Raw genomic sequence first — 19,123 nt, 5'->3', positions numbered from 1 at the left:
TGCATCATAGCTTAAGTGTTATCTCATGAGCTATAAATTACACACGTATATGCAGCAGCCATTTTTGGCTTTGGATGAATAAGTAATCATTCTTTTGAATTTGTAGTTTCACATCCTTTTTGCAAACTGTCAGGACATGCGGCTACAGCAGAGGGCACCGTCATGAGACAGGAGTGGCTCAATGCTCAAAGTGTTTCCATGCCCTTTAAAAAGTGACTCACGAAGCAGCACCTAGTGCACCAGGTGCACAACGCCACATGCACCAACAGTGAGCTAAACAACAGCCCATGTATGTTTCATATGACTGTAAATGGAGGTTTGTGGTACAGACGAATGGGCTAGAAATGAGACTGTGGATTGACAGAATTTAAGGTTGGTGAATTCATGGATGGTTTAAAGTCACTTTTGGGGATTTGTTAACAATAACAAAATGTTGGAATATCACCAGCCTTATCCTTTAAGCCTGCTACAGTTCAGTTGTAGTAGTAGTGTTGTCCTGCTGAAAAGATTACTGTCCATCTCCTGGAGACCACTGTTTATCTGATTGTCCATTCAGAACACCGCCTATATGCTCTATTCTATACACACAGCAGCTATTGTATGTCTGTCTGTCTATAAACAGGGGTCCTCCTCTGTTGTTCCTCCAGTGATTTCTTCTACTGTTTTCCTTAAAGTATTTTGACATGGGTACAGTTACTTATTCCCTTTGATTTGATTCACTTGGATTCAAGGTGTTGTGCTGTATGTGGTACGGTTTGTAGCACACTAGAAAGCAAATTTGCGATTTATGATATGTGGCTATAGACATCAAATCTGATATGAATTGTATGTCATGTGCTGTGTTTGGCTGCCTCACAACACTGAGTAGTTCTCTAAATATAGTGTCAGATCAGAGCTTACACAGGAAGGCCCTACATCGAGACAGCCAGGGATTAACACCCAGATTTGGAGAAACACAACCACTGAACATGCAGGTGCATGATACAAACACTATGTATGTACAGAACATATAAGGCCAGACAGATTTAGAGTATTTATCTAGTAAAGTTTATGGTCAAACACAATCCTGTGTGTTTCGCGTGTATAAGAAAAAAAATGGGCAAACAACAATACAAAAAATAAGACTAGAATAAACAGCACAAAAACAATGAACAGAGGAGACCATAATTGAAAAAATTCAGCTAGACCAGACCTCATGAAATTACAGTCCATGTAATTAAAAGCAATAGGAAACAATTTAGTCTTTAGTCTTTAGTTAGGACTAAAGTTAGAAAGTAGTCCTGCCTCTAGTCTGAGCACTTCTAGCAGTTAGCTAAAGGAAGCTTCACCATGCTTCTTTTTTAACTGGTTAAACAACGATGAGCCCAGAACCTACCAAACTAAGGGGTCTGCAGGGTTCACACCAGGTGACCCATTAGGAAGCAGATTATTTAAGGATTTATGAACAAGCAGTAGTATTTTAAAATGTATGGGAGCTTTTTGGTCCTGGTTACATCCATGACAGCAGCATTCTGGACTCTGGTAAGTTTAATTTCCTTTGGAATTACAGTTAGCTACAAGCTCATCTGCTGAAGGTGACAAGGTGAAAAGAATCTTTGCAATTGCCTGAGAAAAGGCTTTACTAATGTGCTTATTGATATATCATAGTTTAACAGTTTCCGATCTAATACAGGTATTTGATAGTTTCATGATCTGAAAAGGCAAAGTCAATAGAACTAGGTGCAGTATGGCTTCTATTGTGAGTAGGTTCTTCAACATGTTGAGAGCAGCCAAGATTCTCAAGAATAAGGAATAGTTCTTGAGCATTCTTATTATTTGGGCAGGGGTGGAAAGTACAACTACAAATACTTAAATACTTTAAAACAAAATTCATTCATGTTGGGACACAGGGAAAGAGAAGAAATGGTTGATGCCATAAGGTTCAGTTGATTGATTAAAAACTCCTGTTTGGTGGGAGAGATTTTAATCTTGACAGGGACAGAAGAGACTTTCCAACAGCCTCCAACCATGACAGTGCAGTTTGCTATCTCTCAAATTGGGAGTTGAGAATAGCTGATAGGAGTTGAGTTGGAGTAGAGAAAGAAGCAAGAGGTTTAGCAGAACAGCTGACAGAGCAGTAGTTGTCTGAGCTACTGGGGAATTATGGGAGAAATGAACAGCTCACTTCGTTAAAGGGAGAAGAACCACAAAGACAAAGACAACACATTAGGTGAGCTGCCATCATTTGTAGCCCACTCACTCGTTCCATCACACAAGTAGGCGTGTTTTACTTTTTTTTTTCAAAAGTATCCCAGTTCAGTATGTATTGACTTAGACACAATCAAATCGACCAGGTTGTCCTTGAAAGCACTTACTCAGCAATGTTGAAAGACTGAATAACATTAAAGAATTTCTATTTGCACATGGAGTCATCTGTCAGAGGTTAAACTGATACTTGTTGATGTAAAAAACCTCAAATTAAATTCTGCAACTTGCATTTTCCCCACTGAATCATTCTGCTGTTGAACATTCACGATAAGAAAAATACAGAAGCAAAACAAAAGCGCTTCACTGGTTATTTTTCTGCCGACAGAAAAACAAGATGAGTCCACACTCTACTTATAATTTGGATTATTATACTTTGTGACTATGTACCTCTAAGACAATCCAGCCACTATTGGTGTTAAAAACAATATTTGTGTCAGAACTGTCTGCCAGAAAGAAGTAATAATAGCTTGTAATATTTACATGCTCCAGTCTTGAGCTGCCTCTCTCTAATCTATTGCCTTTATAAAGCCCAGATGGCTGGTGAGCCCCAAACAAAGCCAGTGTCCGTCCAAATGTCTTCCTGACCCTTTGTGCTCCTGTCCGACTTAAAGCTCATTCTCTATTTGGAGGAAAAGCAGGAAAACAGAGTGTGTGGACTTCAGGGAACAAAGTCAAGACAGAAAATCCCAGTGTGAATCCTGAAGTCCAGTAATCATTGAACACAGCAAATGAATTAGTCATCAAAATCTCACCACAGCGCTCAGTTTAAGACGCCCTGATCAGGGAGGGAATGATCTGTTAAAGGTGTTTTGTGGTTGTTTAATAGAAGCAGCAACTTGTGCAATTCACGGAGCTGATGTTGAGGGGCTTGCTTTGGTCTTCTGCCCAATTAACGAGGCCAGTTGTTTTAATTACTGAAAGTTCAGATTGTTGAATCTGCCACTGCTGTGTGAGTAGAGCTGTGTGTGGGCAAATATGTGGTGACACAATACCTATCACAATACAGGGGTGAGCATTCAATACATACTCTACTGCAAGCAACGCAGTCTAATACGTACTGTAATTAACGAAAAACAAATCAATACAAAATCCTTTTTAGACACGTTTTAAAAAAATGTTCATCACAGAGTTGGGCCGCAGTGGCTCAGTTGGTAGAAGGGCCACCTACCAACCTTAGGGTCCCAGGTTTGCGCCTGGCTCACCCCGACCATAAGTGTCCATGGGAAGGACAATGAACCCCAAACTGCCCATCCCCGTCCCCAGCTATGCAGTGCTGCTCCCAAGCTTAGTAAAATTGAAGAGGGTTGCGTCATGAAAGGCCTCCGGCGTAAAAATGTGCCCAATCAACAGGTGGACAAAATCTGGTGTGACGACCCTGAACTTGCGAGATAAAAAAAAAACCTCCCATGTCTCACAGTACTGATGGCTTTCCTTAATTTACTGTTGCAGAATTGTTATAATATAAATATTGATACGACCCCGTGTGTCACTGTGATCTTGGGATCACTCTCCACACTTGGGGAAGGCAGAAAATCTCAATCCGCAGCGTATTAAAATACATCGCAGTTGTCTTTCTACTGAGCCTGTATAAAAACTGTGATCACGCAGTAAATTTCTGCAGTCAGTCAGCCTGGGGAACACAGTTTTTCCAGCCACTGGCATTTTGCCCTGCTGACAGACAGACACACACACCGCTGTTCTGATAACAAAGTCCTTGAATACAATCAGAGCTTTAATCACATTTATCAGATTTATCAAATTCTAAATCAGTTTTTGCTTAACAGTGTTTTTGATAAGATGCACAAGGACAAGCTAGCAGTTCCTCTCTGCACTACCCATGCTGCTGGTAGTCGGGGACAGTTATATGCTTTAAGCAGGAAACAGCTCAGCCTCAGAACAGTTAGCTGGAAGGTCAGAAACATGAAATCAAAGGCTTGTCAACACAAACACTAAGTCATACACACTCTTTTTTTCTATTCACACTAAAGGCTTCACTGATAATCAAGACAAGCCTGGAAAATGCATGAACTGATATGACAGGAGACAGGCTGGTCATCACCCGCTTTGGATGTGGGAACTGAATTTTTAGAGCATAATAGCTGCAGTACAGAGATTTTTTTATGCCAGTTGAAAAAATACAGGTGTTCCCTTGGTTGCAGCCTGTTGTAAAGCTTGCTCATTAGTAAGCATCACAGCTTGAGGGGTTTTTTGGTAACCGATGCTGCCTTATATTTTTCACGATTGTCTTGTTGCACATTGGGGGAAGGATTCTCTGGTTCGAGAATGACGTTGAATCATGGTGTCAGTCTAAGGAAATGTTAGTATTTGCCCTCAGTCTCTGACAAGCTGGAGTGTGCCCAGCAACGGATCATGGTCTGCAGGGCAAGTGACATTGAAGGGTATGTGAGTGTGGGTGTATCAAATGCAGTAATGGTCAAACATGTCAGAATACACTTTCTGCTCAGGATGGATAACTAAGAGAATTTCCATATATGGACACAAACACACACACACACACACACACACACACACCATGCATTATTAAAATCTTCTCTAAATCAAAATGAATAATGCATTTTGAGCTTATTTCAACAAGGCAGACGTTTCAACTCTGCATTGCAAATTAAGAACAGGTGCATCATTTCTGTCACTCTGATATAATATCAACTGCATCATGTGCCTTCTCATGTGTGACCAGTCAGTAAGTGGTGAATAAAGGTGAAGCCCAATAGAGTAGGTTTTTTTAATTTTTTATTTACATAACAATAATTCTTTGTCTGTGAGTGTTTGTCATTTTACGGAATAGTTCAGTACCATGCAGTATTTGTAGTTCAATTGTGTTGTGAAAATATGATCATATTTTCTTATTGTTTTACATAATTCTTTTTAATTAAAGCTAAGAATGTAAGAAGAGTTTTGTCTTTGTTTTGACTATGTCCTTGACACCAGATCTAATTAGTGAATGAAACAATCCATTTGATTATTGTGCATAAATTGAGAAATATTTAATACTTAATAGAAATTCTCGATTAATATGACATAAAATGACAGAAAATGGGCGTCTTTTTTATGACTAAAGGTTATTTTTTATTTTATTCTAAACCACTCAGTCATTAGTATGCTCGGTTTTGCTTTTTACTAAATAGAAGGAAGTTTACACTCCAGCAACCCCAGCGACCCCCCCCCCCCCCCCACCAACTCTGACCATAGTCTCCTAAACATTTTTTATTTAGTTGCATAAAAAATAAAAAGCTACTTTTTGAAAACATTAAAATAAATACTATATCTTCACTTTGTATCTTTCACACTAACAATATTTTATTATAGATGCTTACTTTTTTCCTTTGAGGTGCGGCTTTAAACTGAACTCTCATTTAACTCACTATTTTAACGAAGAGCACACATCTCAGTGAAGGGAATCATTGTCACAGTGTGCAAGAGAATAATGCCCTGGCTGTGAAAAGGTCACTCTTGGAGCAGGAGCCACAGCTCATTCCAAAGTGTCAAGGTGTGACTGAGGGTGAGGACGAGGTTACAACACTGGTTATAACAGGAACATGTATGTGAGACAGATTACTGCTACAGCTTTTTAGCTTGATATATTTGTAGCAGTTCTATCTCAGTTCAGTTAATATTAGTATGTTTCTCATGCTATTCTTTTAAAAGTCTGTAAGCGTCAACTAAAAAGTCAACTGGACAGTGTTTCCAACAGTGTTAACATTAACAGGCTTCCTCGTGACAGTGGCTAAAATTTAAAAACAAAAATCAGCCAATAATTTACCAACAAACCAATCAATGAATCAAACTTTACTTATAAAGCCGCTTTCATACAGCTTAAGGCAATTCAATGAAAGGTTGATGAAAAGATATACCAAGCACTAATTAAATGTGACAATCGGCTTTTGTCTCTCACTGTGTAGAATCGATAGCCCATTGTTTGAAAAAGGAATCAGAATTCTGATGGTTATCAGTTATCAAGTTTACTTGCATGTTTGCTTAATGTCACACCGAATCAGAAACCTAACAGTAAGTTTTAAGTAAAAGTAATGCATAAATCCAAGTCCTCAAATAAGATTGGCTAATGACAGCATGTGGCTATTCAATAAAATATTCACTGAACTCTTTCACCCCATCTGCAAATCCTTCTTAGAACGTGAAAACAGCACTGTTGTAGTCTGTCTGGATTCTGGAGTAAAAAATCGACTCAGTGAACCGGCAGGTCAGCGCTTCCCTCCTGCTTTATATTTCTATATATTCATATTCTGATTGGTTATTCAACAGAAGTAAAGCAATAAAAAGCCGATTAGAGCTATGAGTTCCACTTACAGCCTTGTTGTGTAGTGTTTCGTCAGTAGGTGTAATGTAGCAGTCACATTTCTGCTTAGACGACTCTAATAAAAAGTTTTTAACAAGCAGCTTAAGGCTCTTTGGAGAAAACCACCAGCCTAATGGCACATATTAAAACGAGGGATTCATTTGTGCATGTGTTGTTCTTCATTTCCTGCTTGCCCATACAAAGAAGAGGGTGAAGGAGGTGATCGACATGAGCCCTCTACAAATGTTGTGCAGCCTCGTGACAGTCTTGCTGACTAATGCTACAGCTCTTAGCACCATGCGTCATGCGTCCTGCGATTGTTTTGCTCACCAAGAGTCTGACTGGACCTCGATACCACATTAAACTCTGCTGAGACTACATGTGATAACGTCCCTGAATTTAAAGCTGCATTCCACCTTTTTATTAACAGCACCAACAATAATGATGGAATGAAGATCACAACATAAATCAGAAAATTCCTAAGATACAGTATAACTATGTTTTTCTCTGACTTTCTTAGCTTCACTCAGGTAATTATGAAGCTACACTGCAACTTGTTAGCTTAGCTTAGCATAATGACAGGACACAAAAGTGTAATAAACACATTTTGTGCATTAGTTTATTTTGTTCCTTTTATTCTTGCTGCTAAACTGATTCCAGACATTGACAAAAACTCCAGGACATTTCCCGTCTACCACACACACATCTCATCATGTCATTCCAAAATGCTCCATTATTTCTTTTAAGAACAGTGTGCTTGTGGTGTGTGTGCACAGCAGCAGTGTTGGGAGAAGCATAATATGAATTTCACCTTAACACAAATACATGACGACATTATGGATGGACCGAATCAGTACTGAACAACTTGCTGAAGTATTGCTATGAATGATTAGAATACTACATTTATTAAATTCAATGCCTTATCTAGGAGTGTAAATGTAATGTTGCAATTGCTTGGCTGCCCTACCCTGAGTCATTACACTTCATTATAAAGTGCTGTATGTGCGCCATTTTTTGGATGGTGCAAAGAGAACAAAATGTACATTTGTGGAAATCCTGTCTTGGACATGAAACAAAGGAGCCCAGCTTTACTCTGCTTGTTAAATGAAACCACATCTAGGTTCCTCTACACTTGTAATGAGAGTGATAACAGCAGAGGGCAGGTTGACCCAGGTTGCCTAGAACATCATCATCCTGCATCCTGCACGACCCTGCAGGTTGTAGGCACTAATGAATATGCACACAATCCACCGAGCAGCGGCCATGCACTGCTGTGCTGCTCACCACCGCAAAACACTGCAGACTGGAGACTGAAGCAGCAACACTGATCCCTGCTGTTTTCAGCAATATCATTAAACAGACATGTTGTGGTGCTAATTCTGACCACTCTGCGCTTTCCACACTAAAACGTCTACAGTCCTATTTCAGATGCACAATTCGTCAAAGCTTTTTGAGTGGCAGCTGCGTCGGCTGAAGGGCAAGTAGAGCCCAGGATTAAGCAGTGATCCTCCCAGCGAAGGAAGCGAAGCGGTCAGTAGAAATAAAGGTCGGATGCTGAAGCTCTTAAGGAACACTAGCGGAAATGTTTCTCCCTGGCACATGCCAGGGTTATAGGGCTGCAACGTCATGTGAAATACACCCCGAGCTCTGCAGTTAAGGTGACATACAGGCTCGAAATGTAGCTGGCCACATTACAATTAGAAGGCTCGCCGAGATTTTGCGCCCTGGATCTGTTCCCTGACAGAATCACATTGAAAAGCTAATAAAGAATATATGTCTTACCCGGGCCGCCATCTTCACGGTTGGTGTAGATCAAGGATGAAGCTCGGGTCAATGATTCATAGGACTGCGGGGAGAGTGAGCGGAAGGGCTCGGCAGCAGATGGGTTTATAAGTCGCAGCGCACCAGACTCCGATTGGCCGGTTCAGACGGAAGCGTGCTGACGGGGCTGCCACCATGATCAGCTCGCGTGTGGTTGAGGAGGAGGAGGAGGAGGATCACTCCTCTTTGCATCTCTCCGCGATCCTCTCCCGTGAGAAACGCCTCTTTGTCAGGTTGTTTCGCACTATGGCAGTAGATTGGGACAGAGATGGTCCCTACACGGTTAATATAAATATAAAATAGACAATTGAGCAGTGCATACATCATATTTAGGACACAAGTAAAGCAGGTAACAAGCTGCACCGCCCATCTGGGGCTGCACCGCCCATCTGGGCTGCCCCTGAAGCATCTTCAGCACCATGGACAGCAACACACAGTGTCGACATGCTGGCCAACAGCTACACGTATTGATTGTATTCAGTCTCGGGAATTTCCTTAGGGAACAGCCATCCAGCCCTATTTTTGAGAAGATGTTTGCTCTATATGTGGTATAAATATAAACGATGACCTTGGTGCTTCTTCTACTGCTGAAAATAAGAGTTTAGAGAATTCCTATTCTGTGTGTTAGGACTGTGTTAGCTTCAAGTCTAGTGTGAATGCAACCTGTCCTGTCATCCCCCCTGCAGCAATTTATTCACATTTTAGCACCTCAGCTAAAGTTATACCCATGCTCGATGATTCTCTTGGTGCATGTGACAATGTTACAAACACTCAAGTGTTAGAAAGTTATGAAAACACTTCCCATAATAGGGATTTCTCATTGGCGAGTCTCAAAAAACCTATTCCTTCTTAAACTAAACCTACTGTTGTGCTGCAGTCTTCACTTTCAGCTGCTGTGTATCACTGCAACAGCGTATCACTGCCTTTCTGTGGTCAGACTAAGAACTGCATATTGAAGGATTGCAAGATCTATGGGTAAAGTTGTGTGGCCTGACAAAAGAACACACCAGACCAAAATTATAAAGTATTTTTTATATAAAGTACCTGTAACAGTTGATCAAATAATTCTTATTTCTCACATACATATTCATACATCCACATAGTAACAGAATGCAGCATCAGCACTCTAGTAACACTAGTAGCCTTGATTTTTGTTCAACAAAGATTCTTGTTTACACAATATGATTCACAAATGAAAAGGAAGAAAAACTGTAATAACTTCGTCATCATTATCAAAGCTTCATATCTTACACAATATTTTTTGTCTTGTATGTGTTGCAAGATAAACCATGGCACATAGTTATGAGTTGATCAATTTTGAGAGGGGGGGGTGTAGGTGATCCATACATGTTTTTTTTGTTTGTTTTTTTTGCAACTCACAGCATAAGACCCATAAATCTCTCTCTAAATGTTTAAAAAGTTTCCTTCAGAGGACATATTTCCTTTCCTTGCTTCCTTGTCTCCGGTTCACTGTAGGACTGCAGCAGGTGAAAGCAGAAGTAGTGAAAAATATTGAGGGAGTTTTTCCTCATCCGTTCTTCTGTTTCGCAGAGAAATACATACTCCTGTTGTCTGTCAAAACCCCCACATTCACATGATATCGAATAATAAATCATACTCTAAAATAGGATGTCAAGTATGAATGTAACAAAAGGAGAAGAAGTGGTCTTTTACTGACACATTAGCCTGAACAGTGATGGTGCAGTCGTGGCCACCATAGCTACACTTGGCAGGCCTAAGCTCTATATTTCTCCACATGGTGGGGCAGTGGTGCTGGGGTTAAAAAAAATAAATACTTTGCATTTCAGAAGTTTGGAAATGTTTTTTGCAAGCTTTTCTAATATGAGGAAAAACGAGTACAAAAACATATAAGGAGTGGATTTAACTTTAAACTTAAATAAGCTACAATTAGCAGCAGGTCCAGCTAACTAGCTTAGCTTAGAAACCAAGAATTCCTCCACACTTATGTAGGTGTGAATAATGCCACTAACATCCACTGTTTTAAAAAATAATTACGAATTTCTGTCATGTCCATTTTGAAAATCATTTTCGCTAAAACAGTACAGCGTGAAGTACATAAAACAGAAAGCTAAACAGGTGTAGCAATGGAAGCCAAAATGGACGTGGCTGAGCCAACAGTCAATTCAATCTCAAATTTAGCACATTTAGATAATAGATCTCGAATTCACCATGAATATTCATTGGTCTTCTACCAAATCTGGGTTAGATTCAAATCATTGTATTGTTAAAGAACACAAATATATGCCTCTTGCTCTATCTGTAGCTTTCCGCTCACCTGATGCCGTCTCATAGAAAGGGGGATTTGTCAGCATTTTTTTTTTATAATGGCAGTTAAAGATCAACAAACAAGTTTTAAACTTGTTTGTTGACTACAAATTGGTTCAACAAATGACACAAAAAGTGATTATTCAGCAGTCCTCTCAGGAAAGCCATTCAAGAAATGCTACTTGCTAACTGTTCAACCCATTACTAATCCATAGGAGGAATGATGGATTCATTCTACATGTGCATATTTGTCTCACAGCACGGTTCCTGCTGCAACACAGTCATTAATGATCTGAGCACAAAGCACCAGCAGAGTTCAAACATGACCTGAATCATGGTGACACCCAGTCCGGGAACAGGCATGAAATTCTGTTCTGAAAATCCCATTTCCCAAGGTAAGTGAATCCTCAACTGCTAATTTAACTGTTTCACCGTGGTGGAAACTGGGCCAAAGAACATTTTTAAGAAATGATAAATATGAGAAGAGAATGATGAACGCTTCAGCTTTGGACGAGTCAAAATTTGGCTTTCATTTTGCAAAGTGACACATAAAACCTCCATCGTGTATGTAAATGAAAAACTTTCCATTTAGCCATTATGCCATTGCATCACAAACAAGGGTCCTTCCTCTTTTCTGGTCCACATATTTCGGTCTGGTCTACATGATGTTGCAACACTGTGACAAAGCATGTGGACCAACTTTCCTTTATAGTCTTTTTGATACAGCAGACTTTTGAGTTGGCTCGTTTTTCTTTGTGTTTCTTCATTGTGTGATGAAATAATGAGTATTTAGAATGATATGGCACGAGAAGGCAGAGCTTTTTAAAAAACTGAACAGAGTTTATTGACTACGGTTAGACTTGGTGATGTGACATCATCAGAGCAAGGACACATGGAGCATCTGTATCTCCTTTGGTAAAAAAAAATATCCTGGCTAGTTCCAGTTAAATCCTTTGAGCTCTTAAAGGGGGTACTCCATCAATTTTACAGGTGTTGAAATTATCAGGACAAAGAGTGCTCAATCTGTGATAACATGTGCATCCTATTTTGTTTTTTTTAAATATAATCCTAAATATATTAGTGCGTTTATCTTTGCTCAACAATATGAATGAAATCTAGCTTTGCAGCCACGTGCCCACCATGCGTCTCGATCAATTCAAAATGAACTCTACACTACAGGGGAAATATAGCTGAGGCTCAGTCATTTATGTCTTTAACAAACAAATCGCTACATTGTTGGTATACGTGTAAACATCAGTTGTGGAAATGCAATGCTAAATCAATGGAGTACCCATGTGGCATCCACTCCATGTGATCCAAAGTCTTGCATGGCTTTTGACTTTTTTGGAAGGCCATCAAAGCTATGACTGGTTTCGGAAAAGGTGAACTCTATAGTCTTGACCCCTAAGCACCACGGAACCAAGGATAGTGGAAATCTCGAAGAGGGACCAATGCTTGGACTTGCTTTTGCCACTGTATGTGCAGCATTGTCATGGATAAAACTTTCCTTTGTTTTTCACACATTTCTTTTGCTTGAAAGTCCTTGAGCCATGTGGATGTCACATTACTGAGTCTAGCTTTCTTCAGTTCAGTCTGGCAACCGCTCAGTCTCTTCTGTAACATGTGGTGCGGTGTGCCCAACACAAAGCAGCATGCTAGGAAACCTATAAAAGCACACATGCATGTCAAACAACTTGTGTGAATAAGTTAAGCTGTCAGGTCCGGGAACCAGAGTCTTAAAACATAGGACGATTGGACTGGAATGCACCAGACAGGAGGGGACTGGTTCAGACCAGGCTGGAGCAGATAGACAGAGAGAAAGAGAGAGAGAGAGAGAATCTGGGTTGGGGAGACACTTCAATCAGCAGTCCCTCGAGCCAAGTGAAGACATCATTGTTGTTTTGGAAGAAAAGTCACATCTGCCCCCTGCTCTTACACACCTGGAATAAAATCAAAGTTTTTTTTTTTCATTCTGATGTCTGTAGCCATTTGTTGAGACGGGTCACGTCGTTCAAAACCCAGCTTCACCTATCAATCCTGTAGGTAAGCCCAGAAATCTTTTTCTTTCTTTCTTTCGAAAACACTTTCCTGCGGTCAGGTCATTCAGGACAGCACCAATATGAACTGCAGGAGAAAGTGCAAGGTAAGTAGGAAGGAATGAGATTATTCCTCATGTAAAACATGACCTGGAGGGGTCTGTATTGCATTCGCCCACATTTTTGTAAATGTAAACAGCTTAAAGTTCTGCTTGTTTAATGATTAAGAATTTGTGCACAAGGGATTAGTATTTCATACTAAAATTAATAACTGATTTTGCACTTCATAGCACATTTGGCCAAATAAATCCAAATGTTCCTTTAGAAGTACAGTACTATGTAGAAGATTTGCTTGAATGAAATACGTATAGCAAAATTATGCCAAATTAGGATGGAAATTTCACAGTCTAAAAAGTATTCACACATTCTAGCCAGTCCATGTTATGGTGTTGGTTAATTCAACGGTGGACCTCACAGCCAGTGATGGTGAGTGCAACAAGCTTGGGCAGAACAATAGGAATAAGGTAAAGTGGGGTTGGCAATAAGCAGGTGGTCATGTGCAAGGACATATGACGTGACCTCATGCAACTTTGTTTTATTCTTACCCTGACATCTCTCTATAGTGGAAATGTCAGGATGCAATCAAATAACAATATCCTCTATCTTTATATATATATAATATTCAGCCTTTATTACTGAATCTGCATTGTCTGGCGTTTCTAACCACGTTCATGTTTTATCAAAAGACAGAAAATCTGATTTTGGTTCTTATCTCACTAAAACAAGGAAAAGGGCAGACAGATGGGTGTTCCAGGGCCAGAGGCAAAAGATAGATATCTCTTTCCCACATTCTGTTAATGTCACATCATGGACCCTGCTGACCAAGCTTTTATAGCTTTGCTTGTCTGTGTAGTCATTTACAATGCTCTTGAAAAAGTAAAGATCATATCTCTGTCTTAAAGCCGTTTATTGTGACAAGTAGTCTGAGAATCTCATCAGATCCAGTCTTGTTAAGTACTCTGGTCAGGATCCTAACAACACTGATTTAATCTGTTTTGTTGTAAGTGAAATGTCTCTGCAGGCCATTTTCTGCCTTCACACAAGACACCCCATTTCTATAACTGCCTCGGACTAAAAGCCTATAGCTGCTAAGGTGGCTCATTACCTAACTCAAATGATTTAAACGTCCTGATTGATACCAGAAGCTCTTTGTTCTGGGTTAGTAACAGGAAATTTGGTTAATCATAAACCTCTAGAGACGCCAGACAACAGTACTGCTTCAAGGTAGCACTACACTGCATTACATGAATCCGTCTGTCCTCAACCTATTAACTTTATCAATCTTTTTATCCACCCATCCTGCCGTCCCCCCTCCCAGCTCCCTCTTATCGGTCAAGGCCAATGAGGAGTTTGGTCTTCTCCTCTTCTTTCTTGCTCTCGTTCTTCAGGTCAGCAAACACCTGGGTAAAGAAGTGCGGATCGGTGTTGATCTGGAGCATTTTGCCACTCATACGGTTGATGATCTCTAGGCACCGGTCCCAGAAGGCTTCCTTCTCTGCCTCAACCAGGAAGGGCTTCAAGGGGTAGGAGATCTCATTGCCCATGTAGGAGTAGGACAGGTAGAGACAGGTGAGCAATGAGGCCTGTAGCTCACGCTCTGAGGCCACCTCGGCTGAGACAACGTCGCGGCACAGCATGTAGAGGAAGACCACATTAGCCGGTGTGATGAAGCCCTGATCCTGCCAGCCCTGTAGGAGGAGGGAACGATCCACACTGCGCAACCACAGCACCGGATCTGTCGGAGATAGACGTTTAAGTCGGTAACAGCGACGGCACAGGAACTCACCCAAACTGCGCATCAGTTCACTAGTGGACGCCTGGGCGGAGAAAATGGAAAGGAGAATTAGAGAAGAAGAAAGACAAGAAGAGACAGGAACAATGAGAAAAGTGGTTTGGGAAAGAACTGGAGATATTATAGTGATGATAGATTCATTATTACCAATTTAACACCACATTTTATGTGGTGAGAAAAAAGGCAGTTACCTGCACGATGACACGTTTTGGTGTCCCCACTGCAGTGCACGGCTGGATCCCAGAGCCAGTGAGAGAATTCTTTTTGGCAGCGACAGTCGCTACATTAGCCAGGGTCTTGGAGATGGGCAGGTGGGAGGAGGTAGTGGTAGCAGTGGCCGATGGGTCCTGGCTGGATGTGTATGATGAAAGGTTAGCACAGGACTGAGACTTCTTCAGCTTCAGGCTATTGGAGGCAGAGTTGGCTGTGGTGGCACCATGGCCTTCTGGAGAGCTCCCTTTTCCACCGTCCCCAACATCTGACTGCAGCTTCTTTGAGCCCTTCCTCTTAGCCGATACAGCCACAATTCGTTTCCATGGTAACACATTAATGATGGAAGGCCGCTTGAGGGACTTTGCAGCTGCAGCTGCAGCATCCTTGGCATTTTTGCTGTTCTGGACCGCTGTGTAGTGGCCCACGGTAGCTGGACCATCCTCAAACAAAGCTGCTTTGCGGTAGCTGGGAGACAGTGACAACACCGTACCCATGATGGCTGGTGAGGGTTAGCAGAGAGACTCAGGAAAGGTGGAGTGGGGAGCAGTGGTGAAAAAGCTCTTTGACTGCCCTGAACAAAGAGCTCAGAGGCGATCAAACAGTCTGACTTCTGGAAAAAGTTGAACCTGGAAGGAAACATCAGGAAGTAGTGGCAGTACTCTTCATTAATTACATCAGGAAACAAGGCTCAATAACAACCACATTTTTAAAAGTTCTTTAGAAAGCTAATTTGATTAAAGAAATCTTAACTAGAGTTTCACTAGCAAGTTTCTTTGAGCAGATGGTGTCTGTTCAGCTTTTATGAGGACCCCCTAGATACTCTGATGGAGCTTTTGCTTTGCCCCAATCATGGTGTGACTCAATCCACAGAAGAAAATGCTAATAAGTAGTTGAAAGCTCTTACAATGATGTTTAAAAGTTTCTATTAAATGAAGTGTCTTGTTCTTTTTTACCATCAGCTCACCTAATTTGGCCCTAAGAGTCAGTTATCACTGTCCACAAAAGCTGGATCAACTTCCCCTTCCATGGTTGACACCGAATGTTAATCCATGTGTTTAGTTCATGTAGAGATGGTTTCCTAATAATGTAGAGGCAGGCTTACTCGTGTCCGGTACTCCACAAGCTATCCACTCCAGAGATTGTTGTATGACAAACACTGAACATTTATTGAAGTCCACGTTCCACAATTGAGCTGATAACAAAGTAATTCTTTAGAAAATGTTTCTCAGAATACTTCAGCAGAACATGTTAAGAAACCATGGACCACCACAGCTACACACTCAACTCTCCACTACATCTTGTTTCCCTCCACAACTACCCTTTTTTCCATGTCTGTCTTGTTGGCTACAATAGCTGTAGTTTCAAACTAGGCAAACTTCAAAGGCAAACACTTCAAAAGGTTGATGTCATTGATGACATCATCGCTACGCTTACACATACACTTACTAACTTACCTAAAGAGGCATTGACTACAGAATAACAAGGCAGAATAAACACGGACAAAACTCCCGTTGGCTTATACATATAGGGTATTTTCTGTAAGGCCAAGAATTAGACTTCACTGAGTTTTAATTGTGCTTGAGGGAAGAAAACATTTCACTTACTGACTTTTTCCAAAGATTTCAGTCATATTGTATGGTCATTCTCAGCTGATGAAGTTTGCTCAGTATGGGCCCAGTCTATAGATTGCTGTCCTTCAATTACCAACTGAAAAACAACTGAACAACCTAAAAACCCAAGTGAAAGGTCCAGAAAATGCTAGTTACTGAACCTTGAATAAAGAATTTTTTTTAATTTGTTTTTTTCGATCTATGATTTCCAAAGGCAACAAAGAAGGTTCAGTTTTAAACTGTTGTTGTGAGAAAAAATGAAGAGAAAACTTTTCTGAAGTTATCAATCATGTCTCTGTTATGGTTATGGAGTTTGCTTATTGTACTGATCTAAATTCCTAGATTTATGTTTGATATTGTTTTCACGTAGTTACAATGAAGCCTGAGGAGCAAGAAAACTATATTTTGTGGAAGAACAGGAAATGTTTTTAAAAGCACCACTAAACAGGTAAATGGATCTTTAGCAAACTCATAAGAAATAATCAAACTTTGGCTTCCAAGCCTCAGAAAAAACTCCCAAATTTAAGGAAGGAAAAAATGTAAAAGAAATCTAACAATAAAGAGTCTGTGACTGGTCCATTTATTATAAACTCCCCACCTACCTGTACATACTTTGCTTAAATTCCTTCACACTAATAATGGTTAAAGCCACTGTGTGCAGCTCAATGGCCACATTTTTATTTCCCTGTCACTGAAACCTATTGATAGTCTAATATGAAGGACGGCAGCAATCATAAATTACATTTCCATTAGCTTTTAACGTCCAATCGGGTGTTAATGTGTTGTGATTGATTCTCTGCACTGACATTCGAAGCCTATAGGCTGAATCCGGGTAACGCGGACCTTCATCTTTATTATATAAGATAAAACCACAGAGGCATGAGAAAGAATTGTGCGCAAGCATCCATCTTAGCTTCAAAATGGAAGCCTTGAAAACACCCCCCCCCCCCCCCCCTCCGTCAACACAAGCCAGCTTCAGAAACATCAGCTGATAGGCTGATGTTTCTAAACATAAGAAATCTAGGCACTGTTTTCTATAATGCCTGTAGACTATGACCCAATTGTGAGCCATAGATGTGAGCATAAACTGGTCACATACCTGTGTAGTAAGTGATGCTGTTGGGCAGACTGTCGTATTCTATGCTGAGAAAAATGTCTCATTTCATATGAAGCAAAACAAGCCTCTCTGTGTTCCTACCTTCCAATCAATTAATCGAGTCTTCTTTTAAACCCCATGGATCACACCCTGACCCCCATTGCTGCTGCTGCTCCTGCTGCTGGGTAAAAAGAGGTCAAAATGTTGCTCTGTGCGTTCTCGGTCCGTTCGGTTTCCACCTCGCCAACACAGGCTGCCCGGGGTCCAGGGCGTGAAAACGGAATCGGTGCCCGATAATATGAAAAACACCGGTGTAGCTGTGTCCCAGTGTTCTGCTTATCCCCCTTCAAATCTTCATTGATAAAAAGTCCCTCTCTCGTTAATGTGGATGTAGATGGAAAGCAGATGCGAAATGTGCTTCAGTTGTTCGCTCGCAGCGAGTGGGAAGATGTCTTCCATTGAGAACCGAAGACCTGTAACGGTTATGAATGTGCCGCTACAGCACACACAGCCCCCTCAGTTAGAACGAAGACAACACGGATCGGCCTTAAAAAAAAAACCCTTAATCGACAGAATGACGGAAAATACCGAGACACGAAAATGGCTACTATGATTTCCAAAAATAGATGACAGCTTATACCCACAGCTATCCAAGGCTGCCAGAGAGAAAGAGAGAGAGAGACACTGCTTTGATGCGGGCATCTGCAGTCATTCCGGTTGGATGTAGGAGAGAAACGGCACCTTCTCATTGGCTGCTGCCTAGATGCTGCTGCTGCTGCTGCTCGTCGCTGTCGCAGCCGCGCCGCTGTAGCCATTGGCCGGCGACGGGGCTCCAGCCTATGGGCGAGTTCGCTGTCCGAGGTGCTGAACCAGCCGAGCAGATGTGTCAAAGCTGCGGCTGTGGCAGAAGATTAACTCCGCCTGCAGACGGATTTAGTACAGCTGTCATGATTAGGGACAGTGTGAATTGCCCCAGATTATATCCTAAAAAAGTGGAGGAAAAGAAAGGACATTTAGAAGTACAGTTTGAAGTATTTGTGCTTCTTCAAAAATAAAACGTTGTAGTTTTTATGTCACTACTATTTTTTCTGCCTTCTGACATAAGCTGTTGTTATTTTCTTTGGCCAACTTGTTCTGTGTATGTTGCTCAGGACACCAGAGCTTTCTTTGGCTTCCATACACAGCTTAAAAGGTAAAACCCGAGTCTAAAAAAAAAACTAGTAGTTTAGAGCTATTTATTGTTTGAACAGTCAACCTCACAGGGGACACCTGGGTAGCATGTCAGTCAAATGTTCCTATGCTGTTAGAAGAAATATTACCTGGGTGATCTGATACAAAAAGTACTGCCTTTCATGCACATTTTGAGGTATAAATATAATAAAATAAAAGCTAAAATTCTACATCATAAGCAGTCTGGTTATAAAGGGCTTTTATCCAACACAATGTTGCTTCTAATTTACACACACACACACACACACACACACACACACACACACACACACACACACACACACACACACACTCATGGGGGGGGGGTGGCTGCCATGCAAGGTGCTCACCTGACCCACCAGGAGCAACTTACAGTAGCATTAAGTGTCTTGCTCGAGGACACTCTGAGACATAGCCAGGAGGGAACCGCTGGTCCTG

The 19,123-nt window shown here is 41.0% G+C and overlaps 2 protein-coding genes across 7 annotated transcripts in view; both read right to left on the bottom strand.

The window, feature by feature from the left end:
- LOC137100434 (vesicle-fusing ATPase) overlaps window positions 1-8,519 on the bottom strand; it is a 35,328-nt gene extending 26,809 nt beyond the window's left edge. Inside the window, exon 1 of one of the 2 annotated variants that reach the window (XM_067478265.1) lies at window positions 8,345-8,519. In XM_067478265.1, the coding sequence (XP_067334366.1) occupies window positions 8,345-8,356 (12 nt within the window). In that variant the 5' untranslated portion in view covers window positions 8,357-8,519. The remainder of the gene's footprint in view (window positions 1-8,344) is intronic. The other variant, XM_067478266.1, reaches the window with a different exon arrangement.
- Window positions 8,520-9,698: 1,179 nt separating this feature from the next.
- LOC137100264 (cyclin-dependent kinase 5 activator 1-like) lies at window positions 9,699-18,307 on the bottom strand. 5 transcript variants are annotated; one of them, XR_010910874.1, is made up of 5 exons: window positions 17,480-18,307; window positions 14,749-15,396; window positions 14,166-14,582; window positions 12,698-12,793; window positions 9,699-12,609 (listed from the first exon to the last, which is right to left on the bottom strand). XR_010910874.1 is itself a non-coding variant. In XM_067477966.1 (4 exons), exons 2-4 carry the CDS (start codon window positions 15,262-15,264, stop codon window positions 12,773-12,775), a joined length of 954 nt encoding a protein of 317 aa, XP_067334067.1. In that variant the 5' UTR covers window positions 15,265-15,396; window positions 17,480-18,307; the 3' UTR covers window positions 9,699-12,772. The 5 variants fall into 5 exon arrangements, 3 of the variants coding, with proteins under 3 accessions (XP_067334067.1, XP_067334065.1, XP_067334066.1); XR_010910873.1 differs by having other exon boundaries at window positions 12,698-14,582; window positions 17,480-18,305; XM_067477966.1 differs by having other exon boundaries at window positions 9,699-12,793.
- Between the last annotated feature and the right edge of the window lie 816 nt (window positions 18,308-19,123).

Source organism: Channa argus, chromosome 15, assembly GCF_033026475.1.
Source record: "Channa argus isolate prfri chromosome 15, Channa argus male v1.0, whole genome shotgun sequence".
Classification (NCBI taxonomy): domain Eukaryota; kingdom Metazoa; phylum Chordata; class Actinopteri; order Anabantiformes; family Channidae; genus Channa; species Channa argus.
This window is presented reverse-complemented; position numbering and strand designations above follow the sequence as displayed.

What these genes read in the sequence shown, in the direction of transcription:
- LOC137100264 (XM_067477964.1), bottom strand. Translation starts at nt 15,264, where the DNA reads ATGGGTACGGTGTTGTCACTGTCTCCCAGCTACCGCAAAGCAGCTTTG. An exon ending in CAAAACGTGTCATCGTGCAG is followed by an intron (nt 14,583 to 14,748) that starts GTAACTGCCTTT and finishes TTCTCCGCCCAG; the next exon opens with GCGTCCACTAGTGAACTGAT.